Genomic DNA, 16,512 nt, shown 5'->3' with positions numbered 1-16,512 from the left:
TAGATTTTCCAACAGTGTTTGTTTGCAAAATATAAGAGGGTCTAGTCTGCAAGACAAAATGAACTATGCCTGGAAAACAACTGAATTTCCAAACATTTGCTCAACCACTGAGTGATAATACTGCCTATAAAATGATGACTGTAATCTGATTGTGCCAGACCAAACTGTTGAATCCATGATAGAAAGAGACAACAACAATCATGGTTAATCTTAGATGCATAATGCATTGCATTACTGAATAACTGAATACTGCTACATGTACTTATATGTTCTCAATGATGCACATGCCCCATCTAAATGAACAAAATATATCTTGGAACTGATTCAATAACCTGAACAAGTGTCATTGTAGGTGTAACATCCATCATCTAACCAGAGAATAACCAGTCTTGATTGTCTGTTGAAACAGGTTCCATTGGGTGTAAAATGCAAAATAGCAGTGAAAATCCATGAGTTTTAGTTGCTTTCTTAATACTTTCAAACAAATTTGCAACAATATATATTAAATTCTAAATCATTTAATACTAACATCATATAGGAGAAAAAGAGGGTAAAATAAATCAAAACAGTTGCCTTTTTTCATGTCTTTTCACACCAAGTGTCCATGAACCATTGACACCTCTTTCTCTAACACCAATTGTTAGTGATGGTCAAGGTCATTACAATGACCTTAGAAAAGTACTGTGACCATCCATTTCAAAATGTCGCAAATCTTTTGGTGGTTGGTAGGTGTGTCATTTGTTGGTGATAAAAAGACTGGGCTGGGACGGGTAACTCAGGCACTTGGTCAAGTGGGTACTGAGTTGGACCCAGGTACCCAGACCCGGGGTTTATCAGGTAATATATTATTTCATGAGAAGAATTTACTACTATAGCTCCAGGTTACCTACAAGTCGCTAATGTTGGCATTTCTTTCCGACTATTTGCCCATTCCTCCTGACTTTTATATATTTTTAATAAAGATATAGCTTGAGTCAACTTCAGTATCTGCATGACCAGATCGCTTTATACGTGTATCTAAATACTTTTTGCCAGGGCTTCCATTAAACAATTCCTATCAGACTTTTTGTACACAACTCATGAGACCTACAGTATGTATCCGGGTAGGGTCAGGTAATAGGGGATCAGGTACACGGGTAGTAAATTTGGACTTGTCCCAGCCCTACTTGAGATGTTATTTCTGACAAGATGCATATGATTTCAATGGCAGTCCCTACATGGGAAACACTGGAGATGCCCCTGCTTGTGTCTCACATCAAACTCAATGACTTGTAGGAAGCATGTATCAGTTATTTAGCCCTGTATTCCCATGTACTGCCTGCATGATCTCTGAACCACTCCAGGGCTGGTAACACACATGGAGAGGAGGGATTTGTTGTTCCATGACAGACAGACAGCATGGAAAGATATATGCTTTTGCAAGCATTGACTCAACAAACATACACAAAGGAAAAATGCATGTGCGAAACACTGCAACGATTAATGTTCATATCTTAATTTGAAGTGTGATGTTATTATTGTACTGGAGCAGTGTTGTTCCATAAACATGCTTCAAACCTTTCGATAATCAATCCTTTAACATTAGAGTTAAATTGTTGGTTATGGATTTTTCAATATTGCTTCCAATGTTTGTGGTTGTCAAGGTACTGTGACGCCCAATGGAGTCTCAAGAGGAAGTTGCACACTGTACGTACAGTATCAGTCTCAACAAGAACTGTTCATCTTGAATCTCATTTGTGTTAGGTATGACATATCATATTCCCATCATCAAATATGGCTGACTAGAAGCCTCTGAATAATACCTCAGACCAGAGGCAAAATGTTCTGTTGAGAGTCACCCAGTACAGGCCTATCATCTAATTACAGCATTGACAATTATCACCTGGACATGAAGACTAGGTACATATATGTCAATTATTAATAAGTTGCAGGTAGAATCTATGATTGCCTAAGGCAGTGAAACAGCTGAGTGCAATGATATTTGATACAGTCTTACTGCTGCAGAATTGACCTTTAGAGTGATATTTGAATAATTTACAAACCAACCACTTAGGGGGATCTCGAAAGTATTAGAAAGACCAAATAAACCATACTTGAGCCTATCTGTTATAGTAGGCCTAAAGCACTTTCCAAAGAAAGGTGATAGATAATAGTTTTCTCCCAAAGATAATTACATGGTGTAAAGTGATTACTGCTGTGTGTTCCAGCCATTTACACTGCTATCTCTTTACCACAAGTAAATAGGCAGAGCTCATGCAGGCTCTCAAGGGAGCACACCCATTTAACAAATGACTGCTGATGCAAAATATGCCACCATAACATTGGCTGATGCAACATGCAATAAATTTCAATTTTCATATGAATTGATCTAAAAATAGAGAATTACTTTGTACTGTGAAATGCCATCACCCACAACTGTTTGCAAACATGCTTATGAAATACTTGGCAACAGACAGAATAAATAGTATTGGGAAAGGGCGCATTGAATGGGTGAGCTGGGAACATGCCTGAAGACAACAGATAGGTCTGAGTCCATAGGGACATGGGTTATATAGTACACCTAACTAATGCATGAATGAGAATGGGCTAGAATCAAGTTCTCCTAAACAGAACAAAAAATGTTTAATACTACCTAGGGTATTGCCAGATGCTCTAGGGTACTGCCACCATTCTGTACTGGTGCATAAGTGTGTGTGTTGGTGTGTGTGTGTTGGTGTGTGTGTTGGTGTGTGTTAGTGTGTGAGGGTGGGGAGGAGAGGGGGCTTGTTTAAGCCTAAGTGCTCAAGGCTGTGGAAAATCAATGCCTGACCAGCCAGATCACTGGACAAACCAAAAAATAGCGCCACGGCACTGAAGCTCTCCAGGATAAACACTAACAAAACATGCTGTCCACATTCATATTCAAATATATTTCTGTATAAATTGTTGAATAATGAGGACAAACTGACAATAAATTCTCAGGATTCAAACATATATATGCCAATGTTCAGCTCCCTCAGGCTGACAACTTCAGAGAACTTCTCTACCAGGTTCACAGAGCAAAATATGCATTTTGAGAGAATTTAAGATCATGGTTAAAAAATAGGTCGAAATTAGTATTGTTAAAATGGAATACAAGGGATGAATCCCACAACAATCTAAACAAACACCAAATTTCATACATCTTGTACAAAAATGGCTGAGTAATGGTCATTAAGAGATTTTTCAAAATGGCAGCTGTAGTGGCCATATTGAAAAGTGGATCTAACCCTCTTGAGTGAGTGAGTGAGTGAGTGAGTGAGTGAGTGAATGAGTGAGTAAGTGAGTGAGTCTGTGAGTGAGTGAGTGAGTGAATGAGTTTGATATTACACCGCTTTTAGCACTATTCACGATGGAGAACACCAGAAATGGACTTCACAGTTCACACATCTGACCCTCTTGAACCAGATCAGGTCTCATCATTGGTTTCAGCTTCAATGTCCAGTAGTTTCTTTTGAGACAAGGTTTTAAGAGAGGAAATGCACTTTGAGAGATTTTTAGAGCATTGTCAAAGTGCAAGGTCAAATAAAGATCCAAATTCAAAACATTGTAAAAAACGGAACATGTCTGTTCAGCCTGACAACTAACTACAACCATACCAAATGTATCACATTTTGAACAAAAATGGCGGAGTAAAAGCCTTAAATATCTTTTTCAACAAGATCCATAATCCTAGATCATACATCCAAGGTTGTGGGCAACTTCACACATATACTGCTTCATTAACAAGTACATTTTCTACAGATTGTGTCTTGAACATGATATAAAACTACAAGAACCCATTATGTAAATCAAATTAGCTTTAAAATGATATGTTAGATTAACCTACATCATTAACAAAAAAAACCAATGTGTTTCTTTGATTAAAATACACATTAACCTCCTTTCATTGAACCATGATTTGCATTTTAGTGTCAATATCACTCCTGACTGAGCCACATGTGTTTGTCTATGTCACTCACTTGCAACTGAAACAACACACCTAAAGCCACTGGCAGTGTAAAGAAATAGCCTGGCAAAGCAATTGTTAAGTGTTCACACTTCACTGATGAACAATAACATGTTTCATTGCAGGCCAGTGAGTGGAAAATGTTCTCAAAAACATTTTACACATCATACATCTTACTCATGCATGTTGCTTAAAGTGTGCATGTGACACTATACCATACATAACCATCTATTCATGCTTGTAGTTTCAAGAGTCTTGCAGTGTGCATGTGACACTATACCAGAAATAACCATCTATTCATGCTTGTAGTTTCAAGAGTCTTGGAGCGTGCATGTGACACTATACCACATATAACCATCTATTCATGCTTGTAGTTTCAAGAGTCTTGCAGTGTGCATGTGACACTATACCATACATAACCATCTATTCATGCTTGTAGTTTCAAGAGTCTTGCAGTGTGCATGTGACACTATACCAGAAATAACCATCTATTCATGCTTGTAGTTTCAAGAGTCTTGGAGCGTGCATGTGACACTATACCACATATAACCATCTATTCATGCTTGTAGTTTCAAGAGTCTTGGAGCGTGCATGTGACACTATACCATATATAACTATCTGTTCATGCTTGTAGTTTCAAGAGTCTTGGAGTGTGCATGTGACACTATAACATATATAACCATCTATTCATGCTTGTAGTTAAAATGTCTTGGAGTGTGCATGTGACACTATACCATATATAACCATCTATTCATGCTTGTAGTTTCAAGAGTCTTGGAGTGTACATGTGACACTATACCATATATAACCATCTATTCATGCTTGTAGTTTCAAGAGTTGACACACACTGTGAGGTTAGGTACCGGGTATTGTGTACACAGGGTTCCTCCACTCACGTCTTATGAACTGTAGTAGCCAGCATCACTGGTTGTATTTACACAACAAATACCTTCAGCCTCTGCTTAATGTGAGAGTCAAATGTAACACTAATTCTCATGACACCAAACGTAGTTTGATAATCGGACATTTTTTATCAAACTGTAAATTGGATGACCAATGACTTCAAAGTAAGCCTGTTGAATGTTTACTTACCTCAATTATAAAAATGCTCTAAATGCATGTCCTAAATATAACTACATTGTTCAGTGACTTATGGCAGGGAATAAAGCATATCTTACACTTCCCACTTGACAATATGCAGCCACCAGTTACTCCGGGAGATTATATGTAAGTGCAGTGCCATTACACAAACAAATTGTGTCTTAAGTTACTAACTAACTAACAGTGAACACATTCTCCTCTTACAACATGCCTGACCATTTGTAGAACATAACATTTATTAAGCTCATTAAGTAGGTCTATACCACTATACCAGTTAATCTTTGATAACCCTACAGGCTCATAAACAGTTGGAGCTCTAACAGATGTACATTCTACGTCATATAAACTACTTAGTCGCTTCAAGGATAACTAGCTTTGGCAGTAAAAGTCAAATGTGCCAGTAGGATGAATGGTCCAAATGTCAATTCCGTCCCAACAGTCAACATTGCCTGGAGGTATAAACAGGTGCTCAACCAGGTATGTGTGGCAGTATTTCACGTGCATTAGGATGAATGGCTGTGAGTTATTAATGACTGACATGCTGGTGTACAATGAAGCCTGAGGTCACCAGGGGATTGTCTGTGTCTGAGACAGATGAATCTTCATTAGGTGCTGTACAGTAATCCACTTAACACTGCCAGCATAAGGCAGATTCACAACTGTACACCTAACGCACAGCTCCATGGCCTAGCTGGAAGTGGTAATTGGCAACTTGCTGGGAATCATTAACTAAATATCTTTCGCTTATTACTGCACCATAATTGGTGAACTAGCTAGATTACAATATGAAGAGTTATTGATTACACTCAAGTTGAAAGTGAAATGTCAACAATAGTTTCTCAGGCTGAAGGCTGGAAATCACTAAATACATTATGCATACGCATTGTATATCTAAAACAATTCCTTAAGCATTGCTTGTTTGACAATACAGGACTAGCATCACAGTGACGTTGATGTACAGCTGACTAAATATCATATTAGTATGGAGATGGGGATAATTCACTTATTATACACATACACAGAATATCCACTTTTTCACACTGAACTTTATAACATCTGAATTAAACATTAGAACTTTAGGAGCATCTACCAGGGAAGTGATCTCATGGTCCATATTGAAGGATTGCTTTAGGAAAGTCAGCCTGACTCAGTTGACAGTTTATTGACAAAATTGCCTTAACATGTTCATTTGCCATATCAGATTGTAAGACCAGCAAAATGAAACTCAGTGAAACTCACAAAGAACAACTCAGCAGTATTGTCATACTTATATCACATTGATTAAATGAAAAGATATGTGGCACAATTTCCATGTAGCAACATGTTTTAAACAAGATATGATTAATAAAATTATGAATCTCTAACAAATATTATATTTTTTGTTTTTTCATTGCATATTTAAGCCCTTTCTTGCTGATACTGTAATTTGAGTGCAATATTGCCAGTGGAAACCATTTATTAAATGAGGCCAGAATGTTTTCCTGTGTTTCCAAATGACAAGAGTCGCCTATAGCAGTATTTGTCTTGCCAGCATAAAGGTCACATTGGAAGAATGCATGTATGTATCTTCTTAGTGACCTTGAAAGGTTGGATATTATCTGCATGGAAATTATAATTATCTGTTTGATGCAACAACGATTCTTGACAAGCAAATTAGTAGAATCTGGTTACATGTTGTTATCCAGCGTATACTGCTGTCACATATGAAACAAGGGAACAGAAACACAAGTATGACAAATACATCAATTTCTTGATCTGTCATCATCAGTTCATATCCCCTTTGAGAAATAAATAATAAACGTATCTGATATTCAGGAACAACTTATGTGTTTTACCAGGTGCTGGGAATAATGATACTATGTAAAAACAATTGTTCCATATCCATATAAGACTTACAATATACAGTTTCAAAACTTGGTTCAATCCAATTTAAATATCACCTTAGCTTAGAAGTGTTGTGTTTCTAAAAACCTTTAGGGATAAGGATGAATAGCATTATTATCAATTTCATTGGGACTATTTGGTGAATGTCATACTACACAGCACTGATTGAACCATGGAATAAGCATGTTTAGTTTGATATCTCTGCAATGGCTGCATTGTGTGAGGGAGGGTATGCTGAAATTGAGTTAACGTCAACCTATCATTTCATTATTTCTTCAACACATGAATTATTATACAAGCAGAATGCCCTGAAATCTTTGAACGTACATGATACAAACCCCTGCTGCTTTCATCTGACAAAACACAATCTGTTTTTGCTGACACTGGCTGTGAGTGTCCGACTTATTCATCTAGAACTGCCTAGAGAGCCATGTGCTTAATAACACAATATTCAATATTTGACAGCACCTTTATTTCAGCTGGAGACTCCCTTGTTGAAACTACCATGTGCATACTGCAGTACAGCAACGGTGCTGACTGCTAGAGGGACTTGATGGAGAGAATGTTTGGTATGTCATTTCCAGTACATGTTCCTGGCATTCAGCAGAACTCATTAGCAATGTATCATTGCGTCATTATATGACCTTTTCCTCCATCAGAGGAAAAAATAATCTTCATTACAAAATCTTGATTTTAACTTTTATATTCCATTCCGCCAACTATAGTTCCATATCATACTTGAGCATTAACAAGAATGGGGTTGCCCTGCTTCTCTCATGACAAGGGTGTATGAAGAACTTTAAAAATTTCTTCTACAGCTGGGAGAAGTAACTCGGGTACTTGGGTCAGGTAGGTCCTGAGTAGGACCCGGGTACCCACACAACTACCTGGACCCATGGTTAGTCACTATATTAGTCATGTGATATATTGTTTAACGCCAATAACAATAAACCTCCATGTTTACACTACAAGTTGCTAATGTTTGCATTTCTTTCTGACTATGCATGCATTCCTACTGACTTTAATATAGTAACAGATGAAGCTTCAGTCAACTTCAGTGCATTCATGATCAGATCATTTCTTATGTATATCTAAATAGATTTAGTGTATTTAGGGCTGTGGTAAAACAATTTCCATTCGGACGTTTTGAACAAAAGTCTTGAGACCTACATGTGGGTACCCAGTAGGGTTGGGTAATAGGGTATCGGGTACCTGGGTAGTACATTAGGATTTGTCCCAGCCCTACTTTCTACAAAAAAGTTCAAATCTGTCTTGGAAATGTATGGTGATTATTATGATGTCAAATACACAGACACTGATCATTTCACCATCAAATGAAGAAAACGATCCTGGTATATGTTAAAAATAACTTTGATGATTCAAACAACAGGAAACTTGTACTGATGTCTCTGAATTAGATGCTTTCCAATAATCATATTAAATGTTCATGACATATATATTCTGCTGAGGATAGCATTGAATGCAGAATCAATAATAGGTGCAATAGATACAACATTACAGCACCCAAGGGAATAGGTTCTAGAAAGATATCGGTACCACATAAGTTACTATACTCTTTCACAACTTTGCACAATAGAAATGTGAGCCAAATAAAGAATTTGATAATATTCTCTAAAAGACATCCTACATGAAGATAATACTGAGAGAGCTGTGTGACTCAACTAATAATACACATGGGAAATAACATGACATACGAGTACTTACAAACCCATCACACTGGCTGTCAGTGTTGCACTCACTTCAATTGTAAACCTTTGAAATAGAACCACTTTATCAGGTGTTTGTATTATTGAAAGATTCATGTGATGGTATGCATGTCTATCTACATGTGTACACCATTCCAAAAGGTTGGATCCAGATGGCATAGTCTTCTTGCACTAGGGGTATGATGACATTTTTTACTTCTGATCCTTAGCTTCAACAGCACATAATGTTCATCTCAGAGGCACTGCTTAATATTCTTCCAATGATTTCAATTACCCCATGTATTAAATAGGATGTGATGTGCAATTTCTCTTTTGTGAAGCATTAACCAAAGATGGTTAAAAAAGGTAGCATATCTCAATATTGTGAGGCACATATTACAATACTGGTCTCTAAGGGAATACTCATTTCTCTCCGATGGCAATTTTCTGTAACAAATTCTATTTTCATGAAAAACAACCAACATTTTAATCTTCCAGGTCAGTAACTCAAAGCTAACCAATACCGCCTTTGACACTGGCTAAGGTTCTTGTGTTAGCAGCCTAAGTGATATAGGGGGATCAAAGCAGAATGGTGGTAGGTGATTCGTACATCACAACTGCTCCCACCAGTAACAGTGTGATTACCATTTAAACATTTATGTTAAATAATATCATAAAATGGATTTATGTGTATAAGAAAGTGATGTTAGGAAATATTTGTGCACACATGATATCCAGTTATTTCTATTATTTGTAAAATAACTACCAATTATAAATAACTAAGAAATATGTAAAAATGACTTAGGCATTGTGATTTGAGATCAATAAAAATATGCTGAAAAAGATTAAGTCTGAGCATGTTTCACCATCTACATGCTGACTGTCAGATGCTAAAGACCAGATCAGGAAGTATTTCATGATAATGTGCTCAAAGAAGCGGAACACATAGCACGTATACCATTACAGGTGTAACACAAACTTCACCTATTGTCAGACACCCTTAGACAAAGCTTGCTGAAGCAAATCAGCACAGGGCAACAACAATAATCTCTCACGAAAGTACACAGATATCTGACCAAAATGCAAAAGCTTGTATCACTTATATTCCACATAATCTGACAGCGTACAATATAATTATTATTGTGTGCACATTATCATTGACTTAAACATGCATTCCACCTCAATGATCAAATCCTTTACTAAGAATTAAGAATCTGGTTACATGTTTGTATCCAACATATATTTCTTTCACATATGACATGTAAATGCCAATGAAAACCACATGCAAAAACATGTCCATGACAACAAATATCACTCTGCATGATCAAATTGTCACAGCTATCTTTCAGATGGAGAGATTTTGAAAATCAATGTGACAAATTGAACAGATTAACCTCACTCACCTCGGAATGATACTTTGGCAAGGCGATCCGCTTTCCCCCGTAAATTTTCTGCATATTTGAGGTGCAGTATCAAAGCCATCCTTATTGTAGTGTCCCTCTAAAGTAGATCCATGTGCAACAGACCAACCTCACTGACTGTCACAGCTCTGGCTGTGTGTGTACAACCGTCCTGTGCTGTAGCGATGCCAGAGAAACGATGCCAACCGCTTCCCTCACTGATTCACTCTGGGCCACTGCAGAGCCATGTGTAGGAATCAAGCATTACCAACGTACGTACATAATTCATGGACTTGCTGTTCCAGTAAGTGTAGTGCCCCCCTGCAAGCGATAAGCCTTCTGTCTTTACTTACTCTGCTTAGTCAATGGAACAGGGCTATTGATTTCTCCACACAAAACAGGGCACACATCTCCCTGGAATAATGGGTCTGCGCAAAAGCTCACAACTTTCAACTGACACTATCAAAGTATTTGAGGTTGTTATGGTTACATTTCTAGCCCTTCTGTATCCTGTAGACACAGGGGATTAGGAGATGATCCTGCAGGCACACCTGTCACCTGGCCATGCATATTCTTTGACCAATGGAAGCTTGTGTGATGTGGTGGTAGGATGCAATGGGTGGGTGGAGTTGTGAGGTCCAACACAGGATTGAAGTGGCTGCAGTCACTAGAACATGGCATCATCAGCATTACCTCATAGTAAGTTTCTGATCTGGACCCCTTTCATTATCAGTGATGGATAACATTTGTGAATACAAACTGAACAATTACATCAGAAGGGTATTTTAGGAAGAGTCTCCTGGTTATTTGGGATATCCAACATGGTTCTTTAACTAGTGATATACGACAATAACTATGTTGTGTGGGAGTTGGCAAGGTAAATGAGGGCAGATTAGAATATTGATTTCCTTCCAGTATGAATTAGACAAAGCTCATGCTGATGTGGTTTGACAATATTGTGATGTACCGAGCCCATGAAAATGAAACTGAAATTTGTCACTGTACCAGAACTGCTTCCTGGATTACTTGTACTATGTAACAGCCACAGTGTTCATACTTTGTTAACAATTTACATAATCAGCATCATTATTATACGAAAGATTGTAGCCACACAATACAATGTTCTCTGAATACATACTGGGTACATACAAATTCAAGTTTGGCCTGGCACAAAACAATGTTAGATGCCAAATTTGATACAAACAAAAATGCAGAGTGTTTAGTGCAGACAAATATGGAAAAAAATATGTCTTAAAGGTTTACATAGGTGTGTTGTCAACTGCTTAATATGTTTAAAAGAGATAGTGTCATAGTGAAAATTGGTTTTGGATCTCTTGAATAAATTCATGCGTCATTATTGGTGGGAACAAGCTTGTAAAATTCAAACTTCATTGATCCTGTGCTTTCTGAGTAGATGATGTTGACACAGCCTGGAGCGCAATTTGAGGGAAACTAGACCATGGTTGAAGTGCGAAGGTCAAATTAAGGTAAACATTTAAGATATCACACAATAAACATATTTGTAGCAGCTCCATTACCAACAAAAAATACAAAAATATTCAATACATTTTGGCAGAAAGGTGCTGAGTCATGGCCATAATGGCTGACATGGTGTAGTGTAGTGTAAGATGTTACTGATGGTAGTGGAGACACACTGTAGTACAAGATGTTACTGACAGTAATGGAAACACACTGTAGTGTAAGATGTTACTGATGGTAGTGGAGACACACTGTAGTATAAGATGTTACTGACAGTAATGGAAACACACTGTAGTGTAAGATGTTACTGATGGTGGTGGAGACACACTGAAGTGTAAGATGTTACTGACAGTACTAGAGACACACTGTAGTGTAAGATGTTACTGACAGTAGTGGAGGCACACTGTAGTGTAAGATGTTACTGACAGTAGTGGAGACACACTGTAGTGTAAGATGTTACTGATGGTAGTGGAGACACACTGTAGTATAAGATGTTACTGACAGTAATGGAAACACACTGTAGTGTAAGATGTTACTGATGGTGGTGGAGACACACTGAAGTGTAAGATGTTACTGACAGTACTAGAGACACACTGTAGTGTAAGATGTTACTGACAGTAGTGGAGGCACACTGTAGTGTAAGATGTTACTGACAGTAGTGGAGGCACACTGTAGTGTAAGATGTTACTGACAGTAGTGGAGGCACACTGTAGTGTAAGATGTTTCTGACAGTAGTGGAGGCACACTGTAGTGTAAGATGTTACTGACAGTAGTGGAGGCACACTGTAGTGTAAGATGTTTCTGACAGTAGTGGAGACACACTGTAGTGTAAGATGTTACTGACAGTAATGGAAACACACTGTAGTGTAAGATGTTACTGACAGTAGTGGAGGCACACTATAGTGTAAGATGTTACTGTCAGTAGTGGAGACACACTGTAGTGGAAGATGTTACTGACAGTAGTGGAGGCACACTGTAGTGTAAGATGTTACTGATGGTGGTGGAGACACACTGCAGTGTAAGATGTTACTGACAGTAGTGGAGGCACACTGTAGTGTAAGATGTTACTGATGGTGATGGAGACACACTGTAGTGTAAGATGTTACTGATGGTAGTGGAGACACACTGTAGTGGAAGATGTTACTGATGGTGATGGAGACACACTGTAGCGTAAGATGTTACTGACAGTAGTGGAGGCACACTGTAGTGTAAGATGTTACTGATGGTAGTGGAGATACACTGTAGTGTAAGGTGTTACTGACAGTAATGGAAACACACTGTAGTGTAAGATGTTACTGACAGTGGTGGAGGCACACTGTAGTGTAAGATGTTACTGATGGTGCTGGAGACACACTGTAGTGTAAGGTGTTACTGATGGTGGTGGAGACACACTGTAGTGTAAGATGTTACTGATGGTGGTGGAGACACACTGTAGTGTAAGATGTTACTGATGGTGCTGGAGACACACTGAAGTGTAAGATGTTACTGACAGTAGTGGAGACACACTGTAGTATAAGATGTTACTGATCGTAGTGGAGACACACTGTAGTGTAAGATGTTACTGATGGTGGTGGAGACACACTGTAGTGGAAGATGTTACTGACAGCAGTGGAGGCACACTGTAGTGTAAGATGTTACTGACAGTAGTGGAGACACAATGTAGTGTAAGATGTTAATGACAGTAGTGGAGGCACACTGTAGTGCAAGATGTTACTGACAGCAGTGGAGGCACACTGTAGTGTAAGATGTTACTGACAGTGGTGGAGGCACACTGTAGTATAAGATGTTACTGACAGTAGTGGAGACACACTGTCGTGTAAGATGTTACTGATGGTCGTGGGGACACACTGTAGTGTAAGATGTTACTGACAGTAGTGGAGGCACACTGTAGTGTAAGATGTTACTGACAGTAGTGGAGACACACTGTAGTGTAAGATGTTACTGATGGTGGTGGAGACACACTGTAGTGTAAGATGTTACTGACAGTAGTGGAGGCACACTGTAGTGTAAGATGTTACTGACAGTAGTGGAGATACACTGTAGTGTAAGATGTTACTGACAGTAGTGGAGGCACACTGTAGTGTAAGATGTTACTGACAGTAGTGGAGACACACTGTAGTGTAAGATGTTACTGATGGTAGTGGAGATACACTGTAGTGTAAGATGTTACTGACAGTAGTGGAGACACACTGTAGTGTAAGATGTTACTGACAGTAGCGGAGAAACACTGTAGTGTAAGATGTTACTGACAGTAGTGGAGACACACTGTAGTGTAAGATGTTACTGATGGTGGTGGAGACACACTGCAGTGTAAGATGTTACTGACAGTAGTGGAGACACACTGTCGTGTAAGATGTTACTGATGGTGGTGGAGACACACTGTAGTTTAAGATGTTACTGATGGTGGTGGAGACACACTGTAGTGTAAGATGTTACTGACAGTGGTGGAGACACACTGTAGTGTAAGATGTTACTGACAGTAGTGGAGACACACTGTAGTGTAAGATGTTACTGATGGTGGTGGAGACACACTGTAGTGTAAGATGTTACTGACAGTAGTGGAGATACACTGTAGTGTAAGGTGTTACTGATGGTGGTGGAGACACACTGTAGTGTAAGATGTTACTGATGGTGGTGGAGACACACTGTAGTGTAAGATGTTACTGATGGTGGTGGAGACACACTGTAGTGTAAGATGTTACTGACAGTAGTGGAGACACACTGCAGTGTAAGATGTTACTGATGGTAGTGGAGACACACTGCAGTGTAAGATGTTACTGACAGTAGTGGAGGCACACTGTAGTGTAAGATGTTACTGACAGTAGTGGAGGCACACTGTAGTGTAAGATGTTACTGACAGTAGTGGAGGCACACTGTAGTGTAAGATGTTACTGATGGTGGTGGAGACACACTGTAGTATAAGATGTTACTGACAGTAGTGGAGGCACACTGTAGTGTAAGGTGTTACTGATGGTGGTGGAGACACACTGTAGTGTAAGATGTTACTGATGGTGATGGAGACACTGGTACCAAGCAGAACTGGAGATGCTGTGTTTAATTTAATTATTCATGTCTCTGTAACATGGATATCAGATGGACCTGAACATACACAATTAACAATTGATGTTCTAAGTGGGTTTAGATCATTTCTTGTGAATATGGAAAAGGTTTTGTGGTTTGTATTCTAAAGCTTAAGAAAGCCTTTTCATGGACTTTGTACATATAAATCGGGATTTTTTAATTATATAATATCTGGAATATTTTTTATACTTCCTTGCTCATCAATTGTTCTGTCTCATCCTAACTGACAACAGCCTACAAGCCCTTTCAAATATGGCAATTAACAAACCAATAGACCTAATGCAACTTATGCTGATACATATTCAACAAACAGCATGTCTACAGTTCACATTCTACTCTCTACAGCTGTATTATCCTGATCTAATACTCTCAATTGTAAAATGCAATTAACACACAAACAGAAAGTGCTTGATGGTTCGCCATCTCCCATGGCAATACCAAAGATCAAATTTATACTGAAGTGTGGATGATATTGCCATTTTTTCTATCTACGCCCACAAAAGTCTTCCATTTCTGAAGGGATTCCCATGGCAACATAAACAGCCCACCAAATGCCAGGGTTGATGCAAGAAGTTGAATTGCTTTGAAGTATTTCTTTCCTGGTTGTCCCAGAACAATTGTGCTTTCTTCTGTATAATTAGTTCCGGACTCTTACATCACAGCCAAGAGTTTTTAAAAAACAAATATCAGTATTGATGAAGAAATTAACTTCAGAGAAAAGAGTTGTCATATTCAAAAGCATTTCATTAGATAATGGTTTTGATTTTGCAGTTTTGAAGGTGTTTGACTTTGGGAGTGTAGATCAATATCTGTATATGACAACCTGATGGCATACTGTTGATAAACTTGCATATGGTTGCCCTTGGTATTACCTGCCATTCTGCCTGAAGGGCTACCCAATGTCATGTTTGAGGGTGCTAGGTTTCTGGCTTACTCTCTCCGCCCGAGAAGATCCCACAGATGTCCCATTGGGGACAAGTCAGGGGACTCAGTGGGCCAGTCTATTGTCTGTGTGCCTTCTCATTGGAGATAATCGGTGAGGACCTGACATTGCCATCTTGCAGTTCAAACTTCAGGATGCAGAATGTTGTCAGCATGTCACTGGCTAATCAAATGTCCATTCACAATAACCAAATCAGTTCTGCCATGTGTGATACTGCCTCTCACCATGACACTACAGCCCCCATACGGATCATGGTCAAGAATAGTTGCCACCATACGGATCATGGTCAAGAATAGTTGCCACCATACCGATCATGGTCAAGAATAGTTGCCACCATACCGATCATGGTCAAGAATAGTTGCCACCATACAGATCATGGTCAAGAATAGTTGCCACCATACGGATCATGGTCAAGAATAGTTGCCACCATACGGATCATGGTCAAGAATAGTTGCCACCATACCGATCATGGTCAAGAATAGTTGCCACCATACGGATCATGGTCAAGAATAGTTGCCACCATACGGATCATGGTCAAGAATAGTTGCCACCATACGGATCATGGTCAAGAATAGTTGCCACCATACCGATCATGGTCAAGAATAGTTGCCACCATACCGATCATGGTCAAGAATAGTTGCCACCATACGGATCATGGTCAAGAATAGTTGCCACCATACCGATCATGGTCAAGAATAGTTGCCACCATACGGATCATGGTCAAGAATAGTTGCCACCATACGGATCATGGTCAAGAATAGTTGCCACCATACCGATCATGGTCAAGAATAGTTGCCACCATACCGATCATGGTCAAGAATAGTTGCCACCATACGGATCATGGTCAAGAATAGTTGCCACCATACGGATCATGGTCAAGAATAGTTGCCACCATACAGATCATGGTCAAGAATAGTTGCCACCATACCGATCATGGTCAAGAATAGTTGC

At 38.9% G+C, this 16,512-nt stretch overlaps 2 protein-coding genes across 7 annotated transcripts in view; one reads left to right on the top strand and one right to left on the bottom strand.

Annotated features, from left to right (window-relative positions):
- LOC124146190 (otoferlin-like) overlaps positions 1 to 10,407 on the bottom strand; it is a 243,900-nt gene extending 233,493 nt beyond the window's left edge. For 4 of the 6 annotated variants that reach the window (XM_046516363.2, XM_046516365.2, XM_046516366.2 and 1 more), the window contains exon 1: positions 10,062 to 10,406. In XM_046516363.2, the coding sequence (XP_046372319.2) occupies positions 10,062 to 10,140 (79 nt within the window). In that variant the 5' untranslated portion in view covers positions 10,141 to 10,406. Of the gene's footprint in view, positions 1 to 10,061 lie in introns of all 6 variants that reach the window. The other 2 variants (XM_048399771.1, XM_046516364.2) reach the window with 1 other exon arrangement.
- LOC124146193 (putative ferric-chelate reductase 1) overlaps positions 5,451 to 16,512 on the top strand; it is a 34,326-nt gene continuing 23,264 nt past the window's right edge. Inside the window, exon 1 of the mRNA XM_046516370.2 lies at positions 5,451 to 5,545. Within this exon, the coding sequence (XP_046372326.2) occupies positions 5,474 to 5,545 (72 nt within the window). The 5' untranslated portion in view covers positions 5,451 to 5,473. The remainder of the gene's footprint in view (positions 5,546 to 16,512) is intronic.

This window comes from Haliotis rufescens, unplaced genomic scaffold (genome assembly GCF_023055435.1).
Source record: "Haliotis rufescens isolate VD_foot unplaced genomic scaffold, xgHalRufe1.0.p SCAF_2, whole genome shotgun sequence".
NCBI classification, from domain to species: domain Eukaryota; kingdom Metazoa; phylum Mollusca; class Gastropoda; order Lepetellida; family Haliotidae; genus Haliotis; species Haliotis rufescens.
The sequence above is the reverse complement of the archived record's forward strand: the minus strand, read 5'-3'. Positions and strand labels throughout refer to the sequence as shown.